This window comes from Balaenoptera borealis (assembly GCF_965194805.1).
Source record: "Balaenoptera borealis genome assembly, chromosome: 18".
NCBI classification, from domain to species: Eukaryota; Metazoa; Chordata; class Mammalia; order Artiodactyla; family Balaenopteridae; genus Balaenoptera; species Balaenoptera borealis.
In genome coordinates, this window is record NC_138877.1 from 69251277 (window position 1) to 69275784 (window position 24508).

Genomic DNA, 24508 nt, shown 5'->3' on the forward strand with positions numbered 1-24508 from the left:
TACTATCTGCTTATTGTTTGAACAAGATCAATTTATATAATAGCGTTGTCTTAACTGAAACATGGAAAGTAAACTAAATACAAAATGGTAACTTTCAGATATGTAGGATATCTTTTAACAGTTCAATGCTTTTTATCATTTATCTGATCTTTTGAGCTTTTAGATATAAAATAATTTTTGATTATTCCCTTATTTGGCTTTAGAATTAATTAATTTACAGTAGTTTCTGGAGCAGTCAGTTGAGGGATCTAGATTTTGGTTGTCTGCCATTAGCCATTGTTTTACCTTACGGTCCTTAGGAAAGAATAATAGATAATGACTAGTAATATATAACATTGCATAGTAATATGTAATATTTTACTCAGAGAACGTTAAAGGGAAAATGCTCTTGTGTATTAATTTTATTCCTGAAACACTATTTAGCAAGGTAAAAGTCTGTATTTTCATGCTGTATTTACTATTGAAGTAGAAAGATTTTTAAAAGTCCATGCTTCGTTTGTGTGCTTGAGCATCTCTGTTCTTTGATGTCCAAAATGTAAATTAATATTTGCTTATGATTCTTTTGAGTTACATTTTCTAAAATCACCTCTTTTTCAACTTTGAATATGGAATTAAAGTAGAACATCATTTATCCTGTAAAACTGCATGCATTTAAATTTTTTGGATGTCATGGTCATGAATTGATCACTGGCATCAGAAAATAATCTTATTTTTGTTCAAATTATCATTAACTATTTCTGAAAGTTATATTGTATTTTACTGAAGACAGAGTCCGATGCCAACTATTCTGGCATTGGCCACACAGAGAGCAAGGCAATTTATACCAGCGTTAGGCTGTAACAGGAAAGCCAGTAGAGTTTAAATACAGAATATGGTGCATGTAAAGTGAACAGTATTATTTTTATTTAACTGGAGGAAGAAAGGACAGAAATCCTGAGGATTAGAGTGTCGTCTTTCTAAGTTATTTACTGTTTACGCAAAAAAGCTTATAAATTGAAACATTCTGAATCGTTAATTTGTACATAAGAACATTGTATTTTGGAAATAAAATTATAGCAGCACCTTGATCTTCTAACATTCATCCTGTCCAGTCCCTCCTTTAGGATCTTACGTTTTCCAAAACTTCAGTTACTATATGCAGATAATTCACACATTACTGGATTTGTCTTGCATTTCTGTGTTTCACATTCTGTTCTGGACTCCTTCATGTGATTGCCCACCTCCGTGACCTCTATATTCTGATGTATACACATTCTAATCTGCGTGCTAGTCTGAACTCTGATCGTTTAGACATTATCAATCTCATCTCACAGGCGTCTCTAATTTAACTTGCAAAAGATGCATCAGGTTTTTTCCTTTCAACCTATTCCTTTTCTGTAAATACCATTTTCTATGATGTTGCAGAGCCAGAAGTTTGGATGTTGGCCCTTGACTCACCTCCCCCATCCTTAACGTCCACTGAATCACCAAGCCCTGTCTGCCTCCCAAATATCTTTCAACTCTGGCTGCTTTTCTCCTTCTGTGTTGTCCACTCCCTAGCTGTGGTCTGAGGCCTGACCATTTTTCAACATGTCTCCTGCAATTGTCAGCTTGCTTTTTCCCATCTTCGGTCTTGACTCTTCCCAATCCCTTTTGCAGTAGCAGCCAGAGATTCCTGGAGTGCACAAATCTAGTCATGTCTACCCTATTTCAACCACTCTGGGTGCTCTCAAGGTAAAGTGAAATCTTTGCATGGCTGTCAGACCCTGAATGCCCCTGTTTGACTTTTCCGGTGCACCGTTCTCTTTGCTCATACGCTTTGGCCATGGTGTCCTTCTTTCAATCCTCTTCATAGAAATACCTGGTGGTATCCACTTACTTTTTACCACAATGAAAGGTCTTAGATACTTTAAGTTCCTCCCTAATATTACCCATTTTTGTGTCCTTCTGCATCTTTCTCTATTTTCTTTCCCAGCCAGGAAAGTTTGTGTAAGTCACAAATACTTTCCTCTTCTTGGAACACCACATCTGTCATTTACTATGCATATAAATCTCTCTGGCAAGTTGTAACTCTTTTCTTCTTCTAAAGTGGTTTAGTTTTGTCTGTTTGTAAAACATATGACAGAGGGATTCATTTCCCTTTTATAGCCTGAACTCTTTTCAAGGAATATTCTATTTAAATTCTTGCCTACCTAGTTTGTCTTTCTAAGCATCCTAACACTTTGCTTTTAATTAATTGCTCTTCATTTTTGTCTATCAAAATATCACCTATAATATAGGTAAATGTCAACTTTTGCAATGATTTGTTGGATATATTGATGCAATCAGAAGTTTCTATACCTTTCAGTAATTCCTCATAGAAATGTACATAATTACAAAAGTCCTTCAAAACGTTAGTTATTGAATATGGGCCAAGTCGTTATCCACAACGCAAGGTTGGGATAACTATGCGTTTCTCCTGGGCATGTGCTGGGAAAGATATTTATTAGATCATTGTCTAGGGTAACTTCTCCCATGGAATATTTGTGTAGCTAAAGGAATAGCATTAAAATTTGAATTTTGGAACTTTCTCTAAATGTTTTGAAGTAGTTTGAATAGATTGAAAATTGGATTTTATAAAATTTTAGACACGTAATGTCTTCTGAGTCAGGAAGAGAGATGCTAAGAATTTTCCATATGGTTGTTGGTATGGGCTAGTACAAGGGATGCATAGAAAATTGCCTGGAAGGCTGTATTAAGTTGTTAACCTTTGTTGGCTCAGAGGTAGGAAGTCGTATCAAAAAGTATGACCTTCTCCCCCATGTGTACACATTAGGGTACAGGGTAACCTGCTGTAACAAAGATTCTTAAATCCAGTGGTATAAATAAGATAGAAATTTAGTCACTTCTCCCTTAACAATCTGGCTGGTCTGTGCTGATGGGGCAAGTTAGTTTCCTGTGGTCATTTCAGGAGATACACACACATCTGTCTCTTCCCCCCTCTGCTCATCCGCACACTGACCCTGTTGCTCCTCTTCATCCGCATTGCCAAAGCTGAGTTCCTGCTGTATCAGGAAGCCCTTAGGAAAAGGGAAGGAAAGGAAGTTCTGGCAGTTCTTTTTTTCATGTAAGTGAGGCTGGAGTCAGATACATCACTTTAACTGTAGTCTCTTGTCTAGGAATTGGTTTGCCATGTCTAGCTATAAGATAGATGGGGAAATGGAGTCTGCGTCTGGGTGGTCTTTTGTTCAGCTAAGATTCTATTGTGGAAAAAATAAAAAGCAAATTTTAGAGGAAACCTGCAGTCTGTCACAATATACTTCTGTTTAAAAAAATTTTTTTTTTTACATATATTACTGTTGTAACTTATATTGTACTAAACATAAGATGAATGATTCAGTCTCTCTGGATCACAGTTTTCTTATTTTTGTCTCCTTTTGCCTTGTAATATTCTATAACTGGTTACTGAAAGTTCCCCCAAAGCATGTACCATACTGTTTGCTTTCTTGTTCCTTCCTGTGATATCTAACTCCTGCATGAGTAGTAGGTGTGGAGAAAATGTTGAGAGACAGAGAGATTAATCTGCTCAGAATATCAACGTTGTTAAAACTTCGCAGCAGATGTGGGCAAACTTTTGGTAAAGGGCCAGAGAATAAACATCTTAGACTTTGTGGGTCACATGGTCTCTGTTGCAACTACTGGGCTCTACTGTTTAGCATGAAGACAACCGTATATAGACACTGCTGGGTTTCAATAAAACCTTATTTACGATTTGACCCGCAAGCCATAGTTCGCTGATCCTTCCTTGCCTTATAGGATGGATACCCCCTCCAGATGGAAATAGCGATAAGCTTAAATTTGTGGAGCTGCATTCTTACAGAATATTAACTAGAGGTTAGGTAGGTAGGTCAGTGCTGAGGCTTAGGATGCTGTACAGCTTCTGTCTGATGTTTGTTTATTACATGTTGTCTTCTGCTCTATATTTATTCTCATATATAAAAGGATAATAATGAGCACAGTAATAGTAATGCACCTATTTGAGTGCTTGGCATTGTGTTAAACATTATTTCATTTGTACCTCATGACAATCATACTAACTAGACTATTATTATCACCATTTCACAAATGAGGAAACTAAAACTTCGGGAGTTTAAATAGCTTACTCAAGGTGAGAGGTAGATGAGGTGCTTGAACCTGAGTGATTCTTTGCTTACTTTGTAATCATTCTTGTATAAGTGAGGATTCTGTAAGACTTGAATCAGATCAAGAACAAGCAACAACAGAATCAGGCTTTCTAGGTTTGTTATGAAGTATAGTGGTACAAATTAGAACTATGCAAGAGTGGGTTAAAGAATTGGAAGGAATTAGCAAACCTCTCTGTTTACTTCAACTTCAGCTCTCTTATGCTCCAGTCACCCTTCCAGTGGACACCTACTCTAATTCCTGCTTTCCCTGGTTTTGAGATGCCTCTTCGCTTTACCTTTTACTCCTATTTAATATCTTTGTAATCTACTTCCTTCATAAAGTCTTTCTATATCACAGAATCCTCCTCATACCATTCATATCCCTCTTGTGGTAGTTACTTATTTAAACTTTACTTTGGAATAGTCATTGTGTACTAGGCTCAGTTTTTCCTACTTGATCACAGGCTTTTTTCTTCTTCTCGTCCTCTTTGTCCTCTCCCTTTCCCTCCTCCCCTCCCGTCCCCACGCCCCCCGCCCCCCGCCCCAGCCCTCCTTCTCCTTCTGTACTTATTTTGAAGTATACTTGACATATAATAAACTTCTCATATTTAAAGTATTCAATTTGATGAGTTTTGACATATGTATGTATACACCTGTGAAACCATCACCACAATCAAAATACTGACCATTTCTGTCATCTCCCAAAGTTTCCTCATGGCCTTTGCCTCTCCACCCTCTCTCCAACCCTGTCCTAATGCAACCACATGATCCGCTTTCTGTAGGTTGCATTCAGTATGCATTGCTTCTGGTCTTGCTTCTTTAATTCAGCATAATATTTTGAGAGTCATCCTTGTTGTGTGTATTGGGGGACTCACTTCCTTTTATTGCTGAGTAGATTTCCATTATATGGACAAACCACATTTTGTTAATCCATTCACTGTTGTTGGACATTTAGATTGTTTCCAGTTTTTGACTTTGCACATAAAGCTGTTAACCTGTGTGTGTAAGTGTTTGTATAGGCATATGCTTTTATTTTAACTTGGGTAAATACTTAGGAGTGAATTGTCTGAATCATATGGTGAGTATATGTTTAACTTTTAAAGAAACTGCCAGACAGTCCAAAGTGGAAGTAAACTGTAAAAACGTACCAATTTATTCCCTGTCACCCACACAGGTGGTGACAGTTCCACTTGTTCCACATTCTCGCTGACACTTAGTATTATCTGTCTTTTAAACTTTAACCACTTAAATTGGTGTTTGGGTATATCTCATTGTATTTCTTTGACAGTGATGTTGAACATCTTTTCCTGTGCTTACTGGACATTTGTATATATTTTGTGAAATGTCTCCTAAGATCTTTTGCCTATCTTTTTTCACCTGGCTTGCTTGTCATATTATTATTATATTGTTAGCATTCTTTATATATACCAGATACAAGTTCTTTATTTTGTGTTGTGAATATTTTCTCTGTGGCTTACCATTTCATTTTCTTTATTACATCCTTTGAAGAGCAGACTGTTAAATTTTGATGGAGTATAATTTGTTGATATTCTTTTCATGGTTCATGGGTTTTGTACTATCTAAGAATCTGTTCCCTACCTCAAGGTAACAGATTTTTCTCCTGATTTCCTTCTATAAGTCTTATAGTTTTAGGTTTGTGACCCAATTTGAGTCAATTTTTATGTATGCTGTGAGTTAGGGTTGAGGTTCATTTTCTGTTTTTCCCAAATGTGTATCTAGTAGTTCTAACATTTATTGAAAAGACATTGATTTCTCCATTGAATTTCTAAAATTTGCATTCAGAGTTTTATTGCTGCCTCAAGTTCAGACATTTTTTGTTGTCAGTTGAAATCAAGGAGGTAAGTAATCTTGCATGGTTTTTTGCTAGGCCATAGGACACTGATGATAAATTTCTCCAGATAATAGGAATTAGATTTTTAACAGACTCATTGTTTTTAATTCAGCCTGTTACCATTTTATTTTTAGGTGTTACACATAATATTGCATTACTTCGAGAGGTGATAATCAACTCACGCTTTGTGAAAGGAGACATCAACACTAAATTTCTTTCTGATGTGTATCCTGATGGCTTTAAAGGTTTGTATATATTGAAGTATTTTAGTGTATTAAAGTTATTATTTTTTATACTTTATTACAGTATATACTTTATTCTTAAATTAGGGCCTTGGGCCTATATTGTACTTGATTTATTGATATACTTAGAGTATCCTAGACTATAGACATTCATGATTTTGAGTATTCATGAGTGACTCATGAATGTGTAATAATCTGTAATTTTGTTGAGTGAGAAATTCAGCTAGTATGTGGAATGTTGTGTTTCTGAAAGTCAATACAGGTTTGTATTCCTCGCTGATAGAAGTATATACAGGAACTCTTCTTTAATATTAAAACTGTATCTTTATGAAAATTAGCATGGAAAATTTCAGACTACTAGGTGCTATTCCTATTAATGAAAATGGGGATGTCTAAGAAGATGATGGCTTTATTCTGAAACATGAGTTTTGAATAAATTAGTGAGTGGACTGTGAAACTTAGCACTGCAAAGTTATCAGTGAGTGTTTCCAGGTAGTAGAAAAATGGCTCATTAACTGAGAGACAGAGAAAACCCTTGAGTGAGCATTGAAAACATGGTTAACGTGGTATTAAGACACTGACAGGACTTAACATGAGACTTACCAGAAATGTTACTCACGTGAAAGGCTCTACATATGTTTCTAATGAACTTGGGGACATATGAAGATTAGGTCTTCTCTCACAAATTTTAAGTGTTCTTTATATCCATTTAAAGTGTTTTAGTATATAAAACGACTCCTTCATTTTAGGAGCCGTATATAGATTCAGGTCAGCTTCATTGAATACATTTACAAAGCAACTTATTACATCAGAATTTATAATACAGAGTTTTCATAAGAATAACTGGAGATTACTGATTTGATTGTTCTTTCACAACTTTAGTGTTACAGGGCTTTATCATTAGTACCAAGAAAAATAAAGAATGTGTTTTATTTTTATTTACAAACTTAAAACAGAGACTAATGAATCATCAGGTTCTTTTTCCTGAACTTTTGAATTTTTAAAAATATAAATTACAACCTTAACATGATTGCACTTTTGTTCTTGTGTGATTATTTCATTAATATCTGTTGGTTTCATGAAGCCAGGAACCACTTAATGTTATTGCTTTTTATTGTATCACTAGCAACTAAAACAGACATTAAATAAATATTTGTTGAATTAAGGAAAAGAATCTTTTTTTTTTTTTGATTTAGATGATTCTTTTTTTTTTTTATCATGGCTTTACTGAGATATGAGTCACATACCATACAATTAAAAGTGTACAATTCAATGGTTTTTAGTAAGGGAAAAGAATCTTGTTCATAGTATGGGTGAGAAGGTATTACCTTGACTATTTTTACTTAACTGTACATGTGTCCAGATTACAAATTGGTTTTATTTTGATCCTAACATTTCGGCTTCTTGTCCTTTCCAAAGTTTTAATTAAAAGTTATTGTCAGTTGTGAAGTGGACTCAGATTTCCATGTGCTTTTGTGTCTGCCTGGCTTACATGAAACAGTAGGCAGAAGGAGACAACAGGTCAAAACTTAAGGGAACCTTTAGAACACACATATTGTATGTGTGCATGGGTATTTATATATACATACACACATTTATACATGTGTTTATACATATTTGGTATTATATCCCATTACCATGGAAAAGAAAATGGAGCATTTAAAATTTCTAATTGGAGTTGGGTACTATGTGCTATACATTTAGCAGCAGTTGAAAATGTTCCAAATTCTCAAGAGAACTCAGAAATTTTCTTAAAACCGAATATTGCAGTTTGCTGTAATAAACTTAATGTATTACATTTCTTTTTTGGCAGGCAATTATCAGCACAGACACCATAATTCTGTTTCTTATGCATAACAATTTTTAAATTGTTATAAGTTGTTAGAAGGCCTTTAGCAATTTTTAATCTCATCCTTCATTTTACATGTGAGGAAACCGAAGCCCAGAAAGACTGATAAGGCTAAGTGACCAGTAATATAATAAAGCCAGAAATTAAACTTAGTGTTTAACTTAGTGGTTTCAACTTCTGTTTCAGTACTCATTCAGTTGTGCTAGGATTCAAATTCATAAACCACAGAAGTTTTCAGAGTATGCTGTATGTGTCATATTGTCTGTTCAATATGTACGATATGACAGTTTAAAAGTACACACCTATATTTGCCATTCTTAATGTCTACTGCTTATTTTATTCCTTCATATTATTTTCATGTCAGTTCTTTCTTCTCTGAATGACTACTACCTCTTGTTCTTCTTCTTCAGATTACTGTATTTCTCCTTCCCGATTTTTCCCCAGAGCAGGTCTTAGATATATTAAACTGTATCATCTTTGATTGTTTGATATATGTGCCTGAAAGAGACAGCAGGAAGTGGCAACTGAAGTTAATCCAGGATCTTATCCATATGTTTGAGGCTGAGTCATTTTGCCCCTTTGGGATTACCCATCTGCTTCCCATCTGTCCAGCTATCCTAGACACTATTCATAGGCAAGTGCCTGTTTTTATGACTGCATTAAACTCTTTTATTATATATGTATATTATCCCAAGTTTATTTGTAGACTAGGACAGTGTTACTAAAGTCTCTTAGACTGAACTTTGAAACGATTGTGTCTAAAATTTAAAAATAGAATACACAAGAATTTGTTCTTCACGTCAACTTATTAGATTCTGATGTTGAAAAGGTATTTTCCTTTGATTCTGAAAAATAAATGGAAAATGGAGAAGTAGATATTTTGATTTTGAAATAAAGGGAAAATTGAAGAAGAAGATATTTTAAGAAGTATTTCAGTTAGCCTAGAATGGACGTCTTGGACTTACTTCTCTGCTGCCTTGCTACACTTGAACCACCAGCCCCATCAAAAGAAATCATTAGAATTATCTTTCTCTTCGTTGCAGAATGTTTAGACAACTTTGATTTAGCACAAGAAGTCTACTATTAATTACACTTCTCTTTATTTTTTCCCTTTGAATTTAGTCAAGTATTTCTGTACCTTTAAAAGTGGTAAATATGTGACTGAAGTGTTGCCTTTAAAAATTCAGTCAATAAATAAATAAATTATTCAATAAATAATTTCTCTAGAAGAAAATCAAAGAGAAATAATATATTTTCCCTGTCCTTAAAGTGGTTATATCATTAGGGAAATAAACATGTAAAGAACTAACTACACTTCAGGACAGAATAAAAGAAGTGCTAAGGTGAAGATATAAGCAAAGTGTCTTGGAGCGGAGAAAAAAAGAAACTAGTTGCAATTTGGGGAATCAAGGATGGCTTCAAGGATGAGGTAGTGTAGACTATTGAAACACCTCTCCAAGGACTCTCTTCCGTAGGTGCAGGGGTTGTCATACTGCCTCAGGAGAGCCACTGTGTGTATCTCTTCCTAATCCATCTTCTTTGATGTGATGTTGGTGGTTTGAAATCAGCCTTGGAGAAAGTACTTACAGTAAGGAAATTGGCAAATGCTGCACACTACCGCACTTCTTCCTTCACACCCCAGTTGGTTGTTATTAAACATTTACCAGCAAACCACTGCCTATACTTTGACCTGACTATTGGGAGCAAACAGAGTCATTTGCATACAAAGGAAGAAGATTACCTGTCTAGGGAGGGAGACCTAGAAGAATCCCTGAAGACAGGAAGTACTCAGTTTTAGACCTGCAGGTATGGGAGGCAGATGACTGCGCTGACTGAAAAATTGTGAGAACACTTAAAGGTATTAAATTAGAGGAGTACAAAAAACTGTGAGTTTTAGAAATGAAACATTTCAGCAAAGTGAAAGGACTGCTAAGAACAAAATTATAGTGACCCAAAAAAATACATGGAAGAAGTATCTCAAAATATGTAGCAGAAAGGTAGAGAGAATGAAATGTGCGAAATGATGAGAGATGTAGAGAGAAGTGCCAAGAGATTGTATGTGTAAATAGTAAGAGTTGCATGAAATAAAATCGACAAGGAAAGGTTAATTTTAAAAGAAATAATAAGGGAGTTTTTTTTTTTTTTTTTTCCAACTCTTCTTAAGAAAGACTTGAGATGTTGTTGGAAAGACTCACTGAGTTTCAGACAGAATTAATGAAAAAGAGTAACTGTTCTAGGCATATCAAGAACAAAAATCTTTTTAAAGCTTCTAGAGAGAAAAAAGTTATATGCAAAGAATGTAGAATGAAATCATCTTCAGGCTCTATAAACTGGAGATTAGAGAACCTTAAACTGAGTATCTGTTCCATAGGAAAGAACTTGTTCCAAGAGTACTATACCCAACTAAGATATCCCTCATGTGTCAATGTGAAAAGAGAGATTTTAAAATAAAAGTTCAGAGATGTACCATCACATATACCCATTTTGAGGAAATTACTGAAGAAAATACTTTAACAATTTGTGGTTAAGATGATAGCTTAAATATACACCTTTTTCCTCATCCCAAAACCCCCTAAATTGAGTTTTTTAAAGACACAAGCCCACAAGGAAAAAAGAGAGATGATTTTAGAAAATGTAAAGCTGAAGGGTGATTCTTAACTGACTTAGCAACCTAGAAATGTTGAATCCTAAGCTGACAATATGAAAAACTGAGAAGTAGCTCTTTGTCACTGTGGAACCCTTCAGAAGTCTCAGTAATTATTAGTTCCAGTAACTTGGAAAACTCCCAAAGGAGGGAATATTGGTCTAAAATCTCTGGAAGATTTTCTCCATATCACCTCCTTCATTCTTCAAAGCAGGGTGACACTGTCTCCTCCACCCTGGCAAAAGCTTGGGGGTTCTTCCCTGTAGAGAACAAAACAGTCTTTGTACTGAGCGATACCAGGCAGAGTTGGCAGAGGGTCAAGTGAATATGGACATAATGTGGTGACACCTGCTGCTCCCAGCCCTGTTCTCCACTTGGTTCCCAGAGTGCTGGCAGGCAGACAGGCACACGCACAGTAGTAGACTATCTTTCTCTGAGAAATCTAAGCAGCCCTTAGAGAGATTACCCAAAGATTCCCCCAACAAAATGATCCCACCAGATTACCCTACCCATGAAGCCAATGGTCAACAAAGCTGCATCCCACAAAGAGAGAGCATGCACGGATCAGTATCAGGACACCTATCAAAAATGTTTCATACTACACTAGATTTAAAAGGAACCACCAAATGAGTATTAAAAATAGACAGTAGGACTAAAACCACTTAGGAGAACACAGATCTGGCTTCTTAGAAACTGGGTCATGCAAAGGAGGGTGGGTAATAGCATGAGGTTTACAGAGGCACGTCACAGAGGTGCTGCCACAGGGGGTTGACCTCCAGTAACCACTGGAGTGGAGGCCATAGACATCATTTAGGGCTTTGGGCTTTGTTTGAAATTATCCCCCCGAAAGGTTAAGAAGGTGAGCGTTAATTGTGAGGAAGAAGTTTTTCTCCTTTCAGTTGCAAATATTTGCTGAACCCACTACATCAAAGGCAGTAGTTTAAGCTCTAGAGGTGAAATTATTTTTAAAAAGCCAAAGGCTTTCTAAAACCAAGAGACGCACCTTTTTCCAGCCATGTCTTCACCAGAGATCCCCTGCTCCCTGACTCGCTGACATTGCAGAAGGGGTTTTAAGCTTTAATGCTCTCAAGGTCAAGAGGTGGGTTTGAGAAACCTTAGACCTTCACCTGCTGAAGACCTCAGCTGCGAGAGCACTTTTGGCTGCATCTGTTGTATGTGCAAGGCTGGAGGTTCTCAACCTCTTCTGCCTCCTACAGACGCCCAGAGTCATGCCTGTGAATCTTCCCAACCAGGGTTGGCAGAGAGGTGGAAAACAGGTGTCGAATTGTACAGCTCTCTTAGTTTACTTTCACATTTGACAAAAGGACAGGAAGAATTTAAATACACTCATTTAGGTCCCAAACTCCTAGATGCTTAGGATTTATCAGTCAGCAAAAGAACTTGCTGCCCTCACGGGACTTACATTCCAGTGAGTTAGCAGGCAGCGTGCATTCTCAGCTCCCCTCCTAGCAACTCTGCAGCGTTTTACAGGTGAGAACCTGCTCAGAAACATAAATGAAGTGCGCTCGCCTCAGCTTATTCGCCTAGAGCAGAAATTGAATGTAAGAGTGACTGACTCAACACCAAGCTAGCCTGGGCTGCTGTACTTTTGCCTGGACTCAGAAGAGCCTCTTCATTGGCTTCCTTACTGCTGCCATTGCACATTCCAATTTATTCTTCATTCAGCAGCTAAGGTTAACTTTTAGAACCAAATCAAACCTTCTCCCTTACTTTGGAAGCCCTCAGTGAGTGAATGGCTAAACAAATGGCCGTATACCCATGCTGGGGAGTACTATTCAGCATTAACATGGAACAGACTACTGAGTCATTCAACAGCATGGATGAATCCCAGAAACATTATGAAATGTTTCTCCATTTTTATGAAACTAGAAAAGAATCTAGTAACCTGGGGCCACAGAGGGAAAGCAGAGACAGGGATGTTGACTGGGAAGAGGTGCAAGGGAACATTTTAGGGTGATGGAAAATTCTGTATAGATTGTGGTGTTTATGTGGGCATATACATTTGTCAAAATTCACTGAACTGTACACTTAAAATGGATGCATTTATTATATGCAAATTATACCTCAAAGTTTAAAAAAAAACACCCCACCTCTGTTAATGGGTATCCATTGCAGTTAAAATAAAATCAAAACTCCTGATGGCTTATAAAAAAAATAGATGTTAGAAAGGTATTTGATAAAAATTCAGTAGCCATTTCTAATGAAACTCTTTTCTAATAACCCATTTCTAATAAACAAAAAGTAAACTGATTAAATTTGATTAAAAGGCTACTTACTGAAAGCTAATAAAAAGCTTCATTTTGCATGATGAAATGCTAAAGTCATTTCCCTTAAAATCAGGAACAAAATGAGGTCTACTATAAAATTACCATTATTACTAAATATTGTTTTAGAGGATAAAAAAGGAAAAAAAGGAAGTAGTTGGTATAAATATTTTTAAAAGAAGAGACAAAGTCTTTTTTTTTTTCCAGATATGATTATATTCCTAGAAAACCCAGAAGATCCTACTAAAAACTTCTAGACTTAATAAGCAAATTTGGCAAGGTGGCTGAATGCAACAGTATGCCAAGTCAGTGACTCTTTTTTTGTGTGAGAGCTAGCTTGATATGAAAATGGAGAAAACCAAACCTTTTCTTATTAACTGTAATATCTTATAAGACTGTAGAGAAAATTTAATAGGAAAGACATAGAACCTATATGGAGACAACTATAAAATCTTGTCAAGGAACAAGAAACACAATCTGAAAACATGGGGGAAAAAAATCAGTTATTTTTTGGGGGGACTCAGTATATATGAGTGCCAGTCTTTCCCAGATTAATACACAGATTTTATATAATTCCAGTTAGATTCACAAGGCTTACTACATAAGCGATTTAAAAGCTTATATGTAATCATAGATTTCCAAGAACAGCCAAGGAGATTATGAAAAGTAAAGAGGAAAATTGGCTTCTATATATTAAAACATACTGCAAAGCCTCTACATATAAAAAGTACAATATAAAGGATAAGATATCCTTGGTTATGATAGAATCTCTGATGCATTGCCTTTTTGGACCTGAATACCCCTCTTCTGACATGGCCAGAGTACTCCAGGAGTGGTCCGGATATAATAGTTCTTTTATTTAACGAGTTTCAGGATGTGTAACTGCAGTCTAGATTGGTGATGTACAAGTGTAGGAGGGAATAGAATTATTCAGTGTTACTTTAGGTTAGAAAAGTCAGATCGATGGGTGGAAATCACAAAGAAACAGTCTAACTCAGTATGAGAAGTGACTGGCTAATGATTTAGAAATCCTTGTAAGAACTTTTCATTTTCCTATATTGTAGGGGCTCTGTAGGTCATATATAGCGATCTGTCCAACATTGCAGTAGAAGAGACACCCACACTGCGTGGAGGATATAGAGTAGACGATATTTGCAGTACTTCCCTATTACAATTACCTGAGATTCTTTAAAAAATTGTAGAAACAAATTTAGTTCAATTGTAGAAGACAAGAAGTCTTTAGCATGCTTATATCAGACAAATTTATTGAGAATTAGTCATTGGTAAAATTTGAGAATCTGTTCCAGTATCAGTAAAAGGGTTAAAGTTGCCATGCATTGTATCAATTTGCCTGTGAGATGTGATGATGTTCGATTTTATTTGGGATTCTCCTTAATATTGTCTGAGTCAGTACATCTAATAATTTGTTAGACAAATGAAACACGGATTTAGCATCTTACAGTTTAAAGGATTCCAATGTTTTGCCTTTTTTTCTGTTGGCGATACATGTTGTGCAGATGTGTCTAGAGAAGTGACAACTTTGTGAACCACTGTAGTAAATATATATTACAGCATGACTTAGGATACACACACTCGTGAAAAACAGTATGAGCAAAGTGCTCTCATAACTTGTTTTGCTGGTCTGACCCACTGAACTGGTTTCATGAACTACTAAGTGGTTTGTATTTCACAGTTTGATAAACGTGAGTCTAAACCACTTCTGTTCACAGTGAGATCCGTAGAAATGTAGCTTCAGCAGCACTCTGGAGCTTCTTGGAAATGCAAGTTACTGGGTCCCACCTCAGACTTACTACCCGTCATTCTCTGCAGGTAGAGCTCGGGAATCTGTGCTTTAATCCAGGCGATTCTGATGCACAGTGAGGTTTGAGAAGCACTGCTCCTCTTTATACCGCAAAGAGCTTTTGTGGTTATATACTTGCTATATTGTAAATTAAAATTTAGGAACTTTAAAAATAATTATTAATTCATTTTCAGAGTAACGATAGTAAATCCATTATATGTTGACATCAGAGTAGTGATGTCATCACACGTCATATCTCTTGGATCAGGGAATCTCCACAGTATACTCCTGAAAAAATGAGAGGGAAAAAAGCAAATAAATCTTAGCATTATTATGAAGATAGTTTTGACCTTGCAGAACCCCCAGAGGGCTCTTGGGGACTCCCAGTAATCCCCAGGCCATACTTTGAGAACCGCTCTTGTATAGATGGTATGTTTTTGAGAAGACCAAGACCAAATTTCTGTAATCCTCATGTAGGGTAGTTTATTATGGAAGCATATGGAATGTTTCCATCACTGCTTAAGTGTTGGGGATGATTAGGAACTTTTCAAAGCCTGTAGGAATGTGGTTTATTAGGCCATTGAGGGTTCTGTTACTGAATTCCCAGACCAACGAGGCGTCCCACACTGGTGTTATAGTTTATGGTGCTCCTAGGTTTGTCTCGAAGAATGGGTTACTGGGGCTTTCCTTTCCCTTCAGCGTCATGAAACACTGCACCTTTCATTTGCATGGAACGCCTCTCCGTAGAAAAATGTGCTGCCGATCTGGAAAGTCTTTATGTTCTAGTTGTGAATATTTTTAGTCTTATTTCTGTTCTGAATAATTTTTTAAGACATAGTGTTGAAATTACTTCATTTCTTTCCGATAAATTTAAATAACTACCTGATTGTTTTTTCTTTGTTGAATTGTACAAGCAGCGTCTTAGGGCTGATGACCCAGCGCTCAGAGTGCCCGTCCTGTACCATCTCATAAACTCTATTACCTGTACATAGCGTGGTGGTAAATAAATAGTGTTAGAAGTTGTGGTGAGATTACAGAGCACTCAGGGGGATGTGTTAGCTGGCAGACCCTGGAGTATCCAGTTCTGCCTTGACTCACACACTTCTTGAGGAATTATTATGCACATAGAGCAGATTTCCCCGCTGCACCACACTCAGCCAGACCAGGGAGTCTTCCCCGGGCTTGTCAGGCTAGACCACTGCCCCCAGGTCCAGCTGTATTACGGTAAGAAGAGTGAATTAAAGAGGGAGAGAGAAATCGATTGGTTGTTTGGTTGATTGACTGGGATTCAAACCCTGACTGTAAGTATAGAGGCAAGAGAATCACGTATTTATTTTCTTTTAGTCCTTCACATTAGAAAACATGGCCCAGCCACTGTCCTTGACCGGCAACACTCCTTTTCCTCATGTTATCCTCTCTCTCCTTAGAAGTAAAATTTGGGGTGGGGAGTGATAAGGAGAAGCAGATATGAGGAGCCCTAAGTTTTTCCTAGAGATCTCTGTGAGTAGTTTTCTTATTTGCAGTTGTTTTGTTCTGTGCATCTGTTTAATATCTTGTTTCCCAAATTAGACTATAAACTTCCAGTGAGCAGGGGTCTTTGTTTTATTTGAACCATCTTGCTCCCTCCTTTCCCTCTGGCACAGCCCAGTGTCTGGTACAATACTAGCTCCATAAGAGATGCTTGATAAAATACTTGTTTGAATGACTAATAATTCTGTAATATAGAAGCATAGATGTTAGCATTATGCGTGTGATTGATTGACTGATTGGTTGATTTCACTCAGGACACCAGTTAACAGAGAATGAGAGAAACCAGTTATTGGCAATAGCTTCATCCTTGTTTGTGGCATCCCAGTTAAGAGCCCATCGTTTTCAAGAAGATGAAAATTCAAGGTATGTGAGATCATTTAAAACAGAATAAATGAGCAGAAAAGTTTGGACATTATTGGAGAAAGTACTCTGAAACCTTTTAGGAAATCTGTTGAAGTAATTTGTATTTATTACTTTTGTTTTCTTACTCTGTTAATCTGGAAAAATGTTTTGAGAAGTGTTATAGTACTAAACTTTAGGAAATAACCTGAACAGTTAAAAATATGTATGTAAGAAACTTGTTTATAAGCTATAAGAAAGAATTAACAACAGGTTGAGTTAGTTATGTGTGAGCCCTAAGTGTACCTTTTAGCTTCCTAATAACCTAAACAAAAGGGAAAACATGCTTTATACCAGGGCAAGTAAAAACAAAATCATTGTGACATTCATGCTTCTGAGTGACAGGATTATTTATTATGAATGTCTGTGCACTTGCTAGAGTAATCCTACTTAGCAAGTATAGTCCATTACTTGCTAGAAAGGCAGTTGATAAAATTGTGTTACGTCAAGCCCTTTTCCTTTCTTTTTACTTTTCCTCAAGAGGAAGAATAAAGATTCGAAAAAAGATGGCAGGTGACCGAGCAGCTCTGAAGAGCACAGATCAGAAACTCAGGTTACTCCTGAAGAATTAGGTAGAAGGAAAACTAAATGGGTCTCAGGCTATATATTCATGGCTAATGTGGTTTTACTCAGAAAATCTCTGAGTAACCGGTACTTCTCTTTTTAAAAATTTTTATTGGAGTATAGTTGATGTACAACGTTGTGATAATTTCTGCGGTACCGCAAAGTGATTTAGTTATACATATATATACATTCTTTTTTTAAATGTTCTTTTCCATTATAGGATATTGAATACAGTTCCTGTGCTAGAGAGTAGGACCTTGTTGTTTATCCATCCTGTATATAAAAGCTTACACCTGCTCACCCCAACCTCCCACTCCATCCCTCCCCAGCCCCCTCCCCCTTGGCAACCACAAGTCTGTTCTTTATGTTTATGAGTCTGTTTCTGTTTCATAAGTAGGTTCATTTGTGTCATATTTTAAATTCCACATATAAGTGGTATCATATGGTATTTGTCTTTCTTTTTCTGACTTACTTCACTTAGTGTGATAATCTCTAGTTGCATCCAAGTTGCTGCAAATCTGCATCTATCCATTCATCTGTCAGTGGACATTTAGCTTGTTTCCATGTCTCGGCTATTGTGAATAGTGCTGCTGTGAACATAGGGGAGGGAGCATGTATCTTTTTGAATAAGAGTTTTGTCTGGATATATGCCCAGGAGTGAGATTGCTGGATCATATGGTAATTCTGTTGTTAGTTTTCTGTGGAACCTCCATACTGTTTTCCATAATGGCTGCACCAACTTACATTCCCATCAACAGTGTAGGAGGGTTCCCTTTTCTCCACACCCTCTCCATTATTTGTTATTTGTAGACTTTTTAACGATGGCCATTCTGACCGGTGTGAGGTGGTACCTCATTGTAGTTTTGATTTGCACTTCTCTAACAGTTAGTGACATTGAACATCTTTTTCTGTGCTTATTGGCCGTCTGTATTTCTTCTTTGGAGAAATGTCTATTTAGGTCTTCTGCTCATTTTTCGATTGGGTTGTTTGTTTTTTTGTTGTTGATGTTGTTGAGCTGTATGAGCTGTTTGTATATTTTGGAAATTAAGCCCTTGTCGTTCGCATAGTTTGCAAACATCTGCCATTCTGTAGGTTGTCTTTTCGTTTTGTTTATGATTTCCTTTGCTGTGCAAAAGCTTGTAAGTTTGATTAGGTCCCGTTTTTTATTTCTGTTTTTATTTCTATTGCCTTAGGAGACTGACCTAAGAAAACATTGCTATGATTTATGTCAGAGAATGTTTTGCCTGTGATCTCTTCTAGGAGTTTTATGGTGTCATGTCTTATGTTTAAGTCCTTAAGCCATTTTGAGTTTATTTTTGTGTATGGTGTGAGGGTGTGTTCTAACTTCATTGATTTACATGCGGCTGTCCAACTTTCCCGACACCACTGGCTGAAGATTCTTCTTTTTTCCATTGTATATTCTTGCCTCCTTTGTCAAAGATTAATTGGCTGTAGGTGTGTGGGTTTATTTCTGGGCTCTCTATTCTGTTCTGTTGATCCATATGTCTGTTTGTGTGCCAATACCACACCATTTTGATTACTGTAGCTTTTGCAGTAGTGTCTGAAGTCTGGGAGGGTTATGCCTCCTGCTTTGTTCTTTTTCTTCAGGATTGCTTTGGCAATTCTCTGGGTCTTTTATGGTTCCATATAAATTTTAGGATTATTTGTTCTAGTTCTGTGAAAAATATCATGAGTAAATTGATAGGGATCCCATTAAATCTGTAGATTGCTTTGGGTAGTATGGCCATTTTAACAATATTAATTCTTACAATTCAAGGTCATGGGATATCTTTCCATTTCTTTGATTCATCTTCAGTTTACTTTGTTAATGCTTTATAGTTCTCAGTGTATAAGTCTTTTACCTCCTTGGTCAGGTTTATTCCTAAGCATTTTATTTTGGGGAGTGTGATTTTTATAAGATAGTGTTTTTTTACATTCCCTTTCTGATATTTCATTGTTAGTGTAAAGAAATGCAACCGATTTCTGTATGTTAATCTTGTATCCTGCTTCCTTGCTGAATTCGTTTATCAGTTCTAGTAGTTGTTGTGTGGAGTCTTTAGGGTTTTCTATATATATAATAGTATCATGTAATCTGCATATAAGGACAGTTTTACCTCTTCCCTTCCAATTTGGATACGTTTTATTTCTTTTTCTTGTCTGATTGCTGTGGCTAGGACTTCCAATTCTATGTTGAATAGAAGAGGCAAGAGTGGGCATCCTTGTCTTATTCCAGATTTTAGTGGGAAGGCCTTAAGCTTTTCACCATTGAGTACTATATTGGCTGTGGGTTTATCATAAATAGCTTTTATTATGCTGAGATATGTTCCATCTATACCCATTTTGGTAAGAGTTTTTATCATGAATGGATGTTGAATTTTGTCAGATGCTTTTTCTGTATCTATTGAGATGATCACGTGGTTTTTGTCTTTTTTTTATGTGGTGTATCACATTGATTGATTTGCATATGTTGAACCATTCTTGTGAACTTGGGATGAATCCCAGGTAACCAGTACTTTTCATTTGTTCTTATCCTCAAGGGAAAGTACAAAAAGCTTAATGTATCATCTTTTTTTGAAGTTAATTTGGTGACTGTCTAGGGAGAGATGAGAGGATATTGAATTTCTGTAAATTACTGAATGAATGGAAGGAGGAGGAAAATGATCAGTAGAGCCAGGAATCTGGTTGGTTTGTTTGTTTTCCCCCTAAAGTCGTGCTCCCCAATGTGGAAGCCACTAGCCATGTGTGCCTATTTGAATTAAAATTAAATTAAAAACTCAGTTTCTCAGTCACATTTCAATGTCAGTGTCAGTATAGTCACTACCCACACTTGCAGTGCTCCATAGCCGCTACTGTACTGTGGTCAGTGGCTAGTGTATTGGGTAACAGAAAGAACCTTTCCATCATCGCTGTTGTATTTCCATCAAGCTTTGTTGGACAGTGCTGTTTTGGAGTGATGTGTGTGTAGGAGAGATCTAAGCTTTTGCTTTAAAGCCAGAATCATACCTTGTATGAATAATATTGTTATTATTTTTTTGGTAAATACAGTATTCATATCTTTATTCCTTTACCTTCAGGTGTTACTTGGATCTTAACTATTTCAGAAGTCCTGAGTATAGCTAATGATGAACTGGTTTGATCTTTAAGCAGTGTATTCAGGTTATTTTCAGAGAGTGCTGACTTAACATTGGTAAGAATCTGAAGAAGTTTTAAAAAATAAAAGAATAAAAATTTCCTGTAATCCTGCAATAACCACTTTCAACATTTTAATATATTCCTTTCCAAGTGTATATGTGTGTATGTTTATATATATCCATACTTGTAGTGTATATACCCTACATAATTAGTCATATTGGAAATGTCATTTGAATTTTACTTTTTAAAATTTCATATTACGTTGTGACTATTTCTTCTCTTTATTCACTAGTCTTTGAAAGCACATTTAAAATTTCTATTATAGTGAATTTAAAATATATGCAAAATAACTGCTCTTAAAAACACCATCGGGGCTTCCCTGGTGGTGCAGTGGTTGAGAATCCGCCTGCCAATGCAGGGGACACGGGTTCGAGCCCTGGTCTGGGAAGATCCCACATGCCGCGGAGCAACTGGGCCCGTGAGCCACAACTACTGAGCCTGCGCGTCTGGAGCCTATGCTCTACAACAAGAGAGGCCGCGACAGTGAGAGGCCCGCGCACCGCGATGAAGAGTGGCCCCCGCTTGCCGCAACTAGAGAAAGCCCTCACACAGAAACGAAGCCCCAACACAGCCAAAATTAATTAATTAATTAATTAATTAAAAAAAAACACCATCAAGAATATTATAAAACAGTATAACAAATGGCAGAATGTATTCAGAGATACACGTCCAATAAAGGACTTGAATGTATAATGTATAAATAATTCTTAAAACTCAAAAATGAGCCAAACAACCGAATTAAAAAAAATAGAAGATTTGGCGTAGACTCTTTTTCAAAGAAGTTATGTGAATGGCAAATAAGTCCATGAAAAGATGTTTAACATCATTAATCATTAGAAAAATACAAACTAAAATCACAGTGCTACACCACCACACACCTGGTAGAATAATGTACATCAAGTGGTGAGTAGAAAAATAAATGTGGTATATCCATACGGTGGAATACTGTTTAGCAGTAAAAAGAAATGCAGTACTGATACGTGCATCTACATGCATAAACCTAAAAAGAAAATCATGCTAAGAGAAAGAAACCAGTTAGAGAAGACTATATAATGTACAGTTTCATTTATTTGTAATTTCTAGGAAGGATGGAAGTATAAAAGACAGAAAAAAGATCAGCGATTGCCTCGGTGCAGGTGTTGACATCACAGAATTACACCTTTATACAGTCTGTGTCCAAAACTATAAACCAATAATTATTTTAAATGCATTAGTCTCCTAAATTATGTAGAAAACAAAACAAAGTTAAGATGACACTAGCTTTCATTTTAATAATGTTTAAAATGCATTAGACCCTTAAAGCATATAAAGAACAAAAAGTGGAGTTACAAGCTATTGTTATAATAATACTAGCTTTTATGATTTACGTATTTGTTTTTACTGAGATACTTATTTCTTCATGTGGTTTCTTACTACTGTCTAGTGTCCTTTCTTTCCACCCTGCTGGACTTCCTTTAGCATTTTTTGCAGGGCAGGTCTAGTTGTCACAAACACCTTCAGCTTTTGTTTATCTGGGAAGGTGTTAACTTCTGCCTCACTTATTGATTGATTGATTGATTGATTGATTGCTGTGTTGGGTCTTCGTTTCTGTGCGAGGGCTTTCTCTAGTTGCAGCAAGTGGGGGCCACTCTTCATCGCGGTGCACGGGCCTCTCACTATCGCGCCCTCTCTTGTTGCAGAGCACAGGCTCCAGACGCGCAGGCTCAGTGGTTGTGGCTCATGGGCCTAGTTGCTCTGTGGCATGTGGGATCTTCCCAGACCAGGGCTCGAACCCATGTCCCCTGCATTGGCAGGCAAATTCTCAACCACTGTGCCACCAGGGAAGCCCCTGCCTCACTTTTGAAGGACGTTTTTGCTGGATTTAGGATTCTTGGTTGATGGTTTTTTTTCTTTTAGCACTTTGAGTATATCAGCCCACTGCCTCTGGCCTACAGAGTTTCTGATGAGAAATCTGCTGATAATCTTATTTGTACTTGAAAATTCGTTCCTCTCATTCAAGATTCTGTCTTCAGCTTTTGAAGGTTTGACTGTGTGTCTTGGTGTGGGTCTTTGAGTTCATCTTATCTGGAGTTTGTTGAGCTTTTTGAATGTTTATGTTCATGTCTATCATCAAATTTGGGAAGTTTTTGGTTATTATTTCTTCAAATATTCTCTTTGCCCCTTTCTCTTTCTCTTTCTAGGACTTTCACGATGTATACGTTGGTCTACTTGATGGTATTGCCACAGGACCCACAGGCTCTGTTCACTTTACTTTGATCTTTTTTCTTTCTGTTCTTCGGACTTGATAATTCTATTGTCCTGTCTTCATGTTGACTGATTTTCTTCCTTCTGTCTGCTCAGATCTGCCTTTGAATTACTCTAGTGAGTTTTTCATTTCAATTATTGTGCTTTTCAGCTCCAGAATTTCATTTCTTTTTAGGTTTTCTGTCTTTTTATTGATATTTTTATTTTGTTTACACATGTTTTCTTGACTTTCTCCACATCTTCCTTTAGTTCTTTTAGCATCTTTAAGATAGTTGTTTTAAAGTCTTTGTCTAAAATATCTGCCATTAGGTCTTTTTTTAAGGGATATGTTCTGTTGATTTTTCTTTTTTTTCCTTTGAGTAGGCCATACTTTCTTGTTTATTTGTATGACTTCGATTTTTTGGTTGAACACTGGACATTTCAATCCAATGATGTGGTAACTTTGGAAATCAGATTCTCCTCCTTCCCCAGGGTTTAGTGGTTTATGTTATTGTCTTTGTTTATCATTTTTGTTTCTCTGATTATCATAGGCTGCCTCCGTGCCAATGATCAGCCTGAGGTGTAAACTTAAGGTGTTCTCTGGTCTTTTCCTAGACTTTCCATGGGCATGTGCAGTCACTTTCCAATTCTCCTTGTATATGCAGTTGTTTTTGAATGTCTCAGCCTTTAAGGCCTAGCTCCTGAAAAGGGGGGAGAAAAATGAAGGGGGGGGTGGTCCAGGGAAGCACTAGACCCTTAAATCTCCTGGAAGTCGCTCCAGTCAGAGGAGGAGGGGCTTGCGGCAACGAGGGAGGTGCAGTAGCTGGCTGCCTGCCTTTCTGTCTGCACCTCTGTGGTCAGAAGCAGCAGTTAGCAGTCGGAGCACAGATCCCTAGTATTTGGAGGGCAGGGTTCTCTTCCGCCCACCCTGGCTTCCACAAGCTGTGTGCGGGCTGCTCCAGTGAACACACCCACAGCTGCGCCCAGGAGGCGGGGGGTGGGGGACGGGGAGCTGCTGCTGTGCCAGAGCTGAAGTGGACCACAGGTTAGCACAGTTACCCCCAAGCCTTCTTCTGAAGGTTCCACAAGAGTTCTATCAGACGGATTCTGCCAGCGTGACTGTTGTCTGGGTGGGGAGAGAGATTCTTGGTGCTTCCTATTCTGTCATCTTCCTAGAATCCTCCTCCTCTTATATTACTGTTGAACTCATTACCCTTTAGAACTTGGAAAAAAGTTAGATTCATAAAATATGCAGTTATGTAGATAATTGTGCATGTATTACCTATGTAACTAACAATTATTTTATTTTTGGTACATTTATTTTCTTTTTTTTTTTTTTAATTTTTTATTTATTATTTATTTATTATTTTTATTTTTGGCTGTGTTGGGTCTTCGTTTCTGTGTGAGGGCTTTCTCCAGTTGCGGTGAGTGGTGGCCACTCTTCATCGCGGTGCACGGGCCTCTCACTATTGCGGCCTCTCTTGTTGCGGAGCACAGGCTCCAGACGCTCAGGCTCAGTAGTTGTGGCTCACGGGCCCAGTTGCTCCGCGGCATGTGGGATCTTCCCAGACCAGGGCTCGAACCTGTGTCCCCTGCATTGGCAGGCAGATTCTCAACCACTGCACCACCAGGGAAGCCCGGTACATTTACTTTCTATTGAACTTATCGTTTATCTAGTAGGCCAGTTTACCGTAAAGTTGCTACCACCAGAGACCTATAACGTTTAACAAAATATACTGGTCTTTTTCGACAGAGCGTAATCTTGTTTAGGCAAAAGTGAATCGA

At 37.1% G+C, this 24508-nt stretch overlaps 1 protein-coding gene across 2 annotated transcripts in view; it reads left to right on the forward strand.

Moving 5' to 3' along the window:
- PCCA (propionyl-CoA carboxylase subunit alpha) overlaps nt 1–24508 on the forward strand; it is a 369304-nt gene that overhangs the window by 188150 nt on the left and 156646 nt on the right. For both annotated transcript variants that reach the window (XM_082366113.1, XM_082366112.1), the window contains exons 17-18: nt 6129–6239; nt 16600–16708. In XM_082366113.1, coding sequence (XP_082222239.1) covers nt 6129–6239; nt 16600–16708 — 220 coding nt within the window. The remainder of the gene's footprint in view (nt 1–6128; nt 6240–16599; nt 16709–24508) is intronic.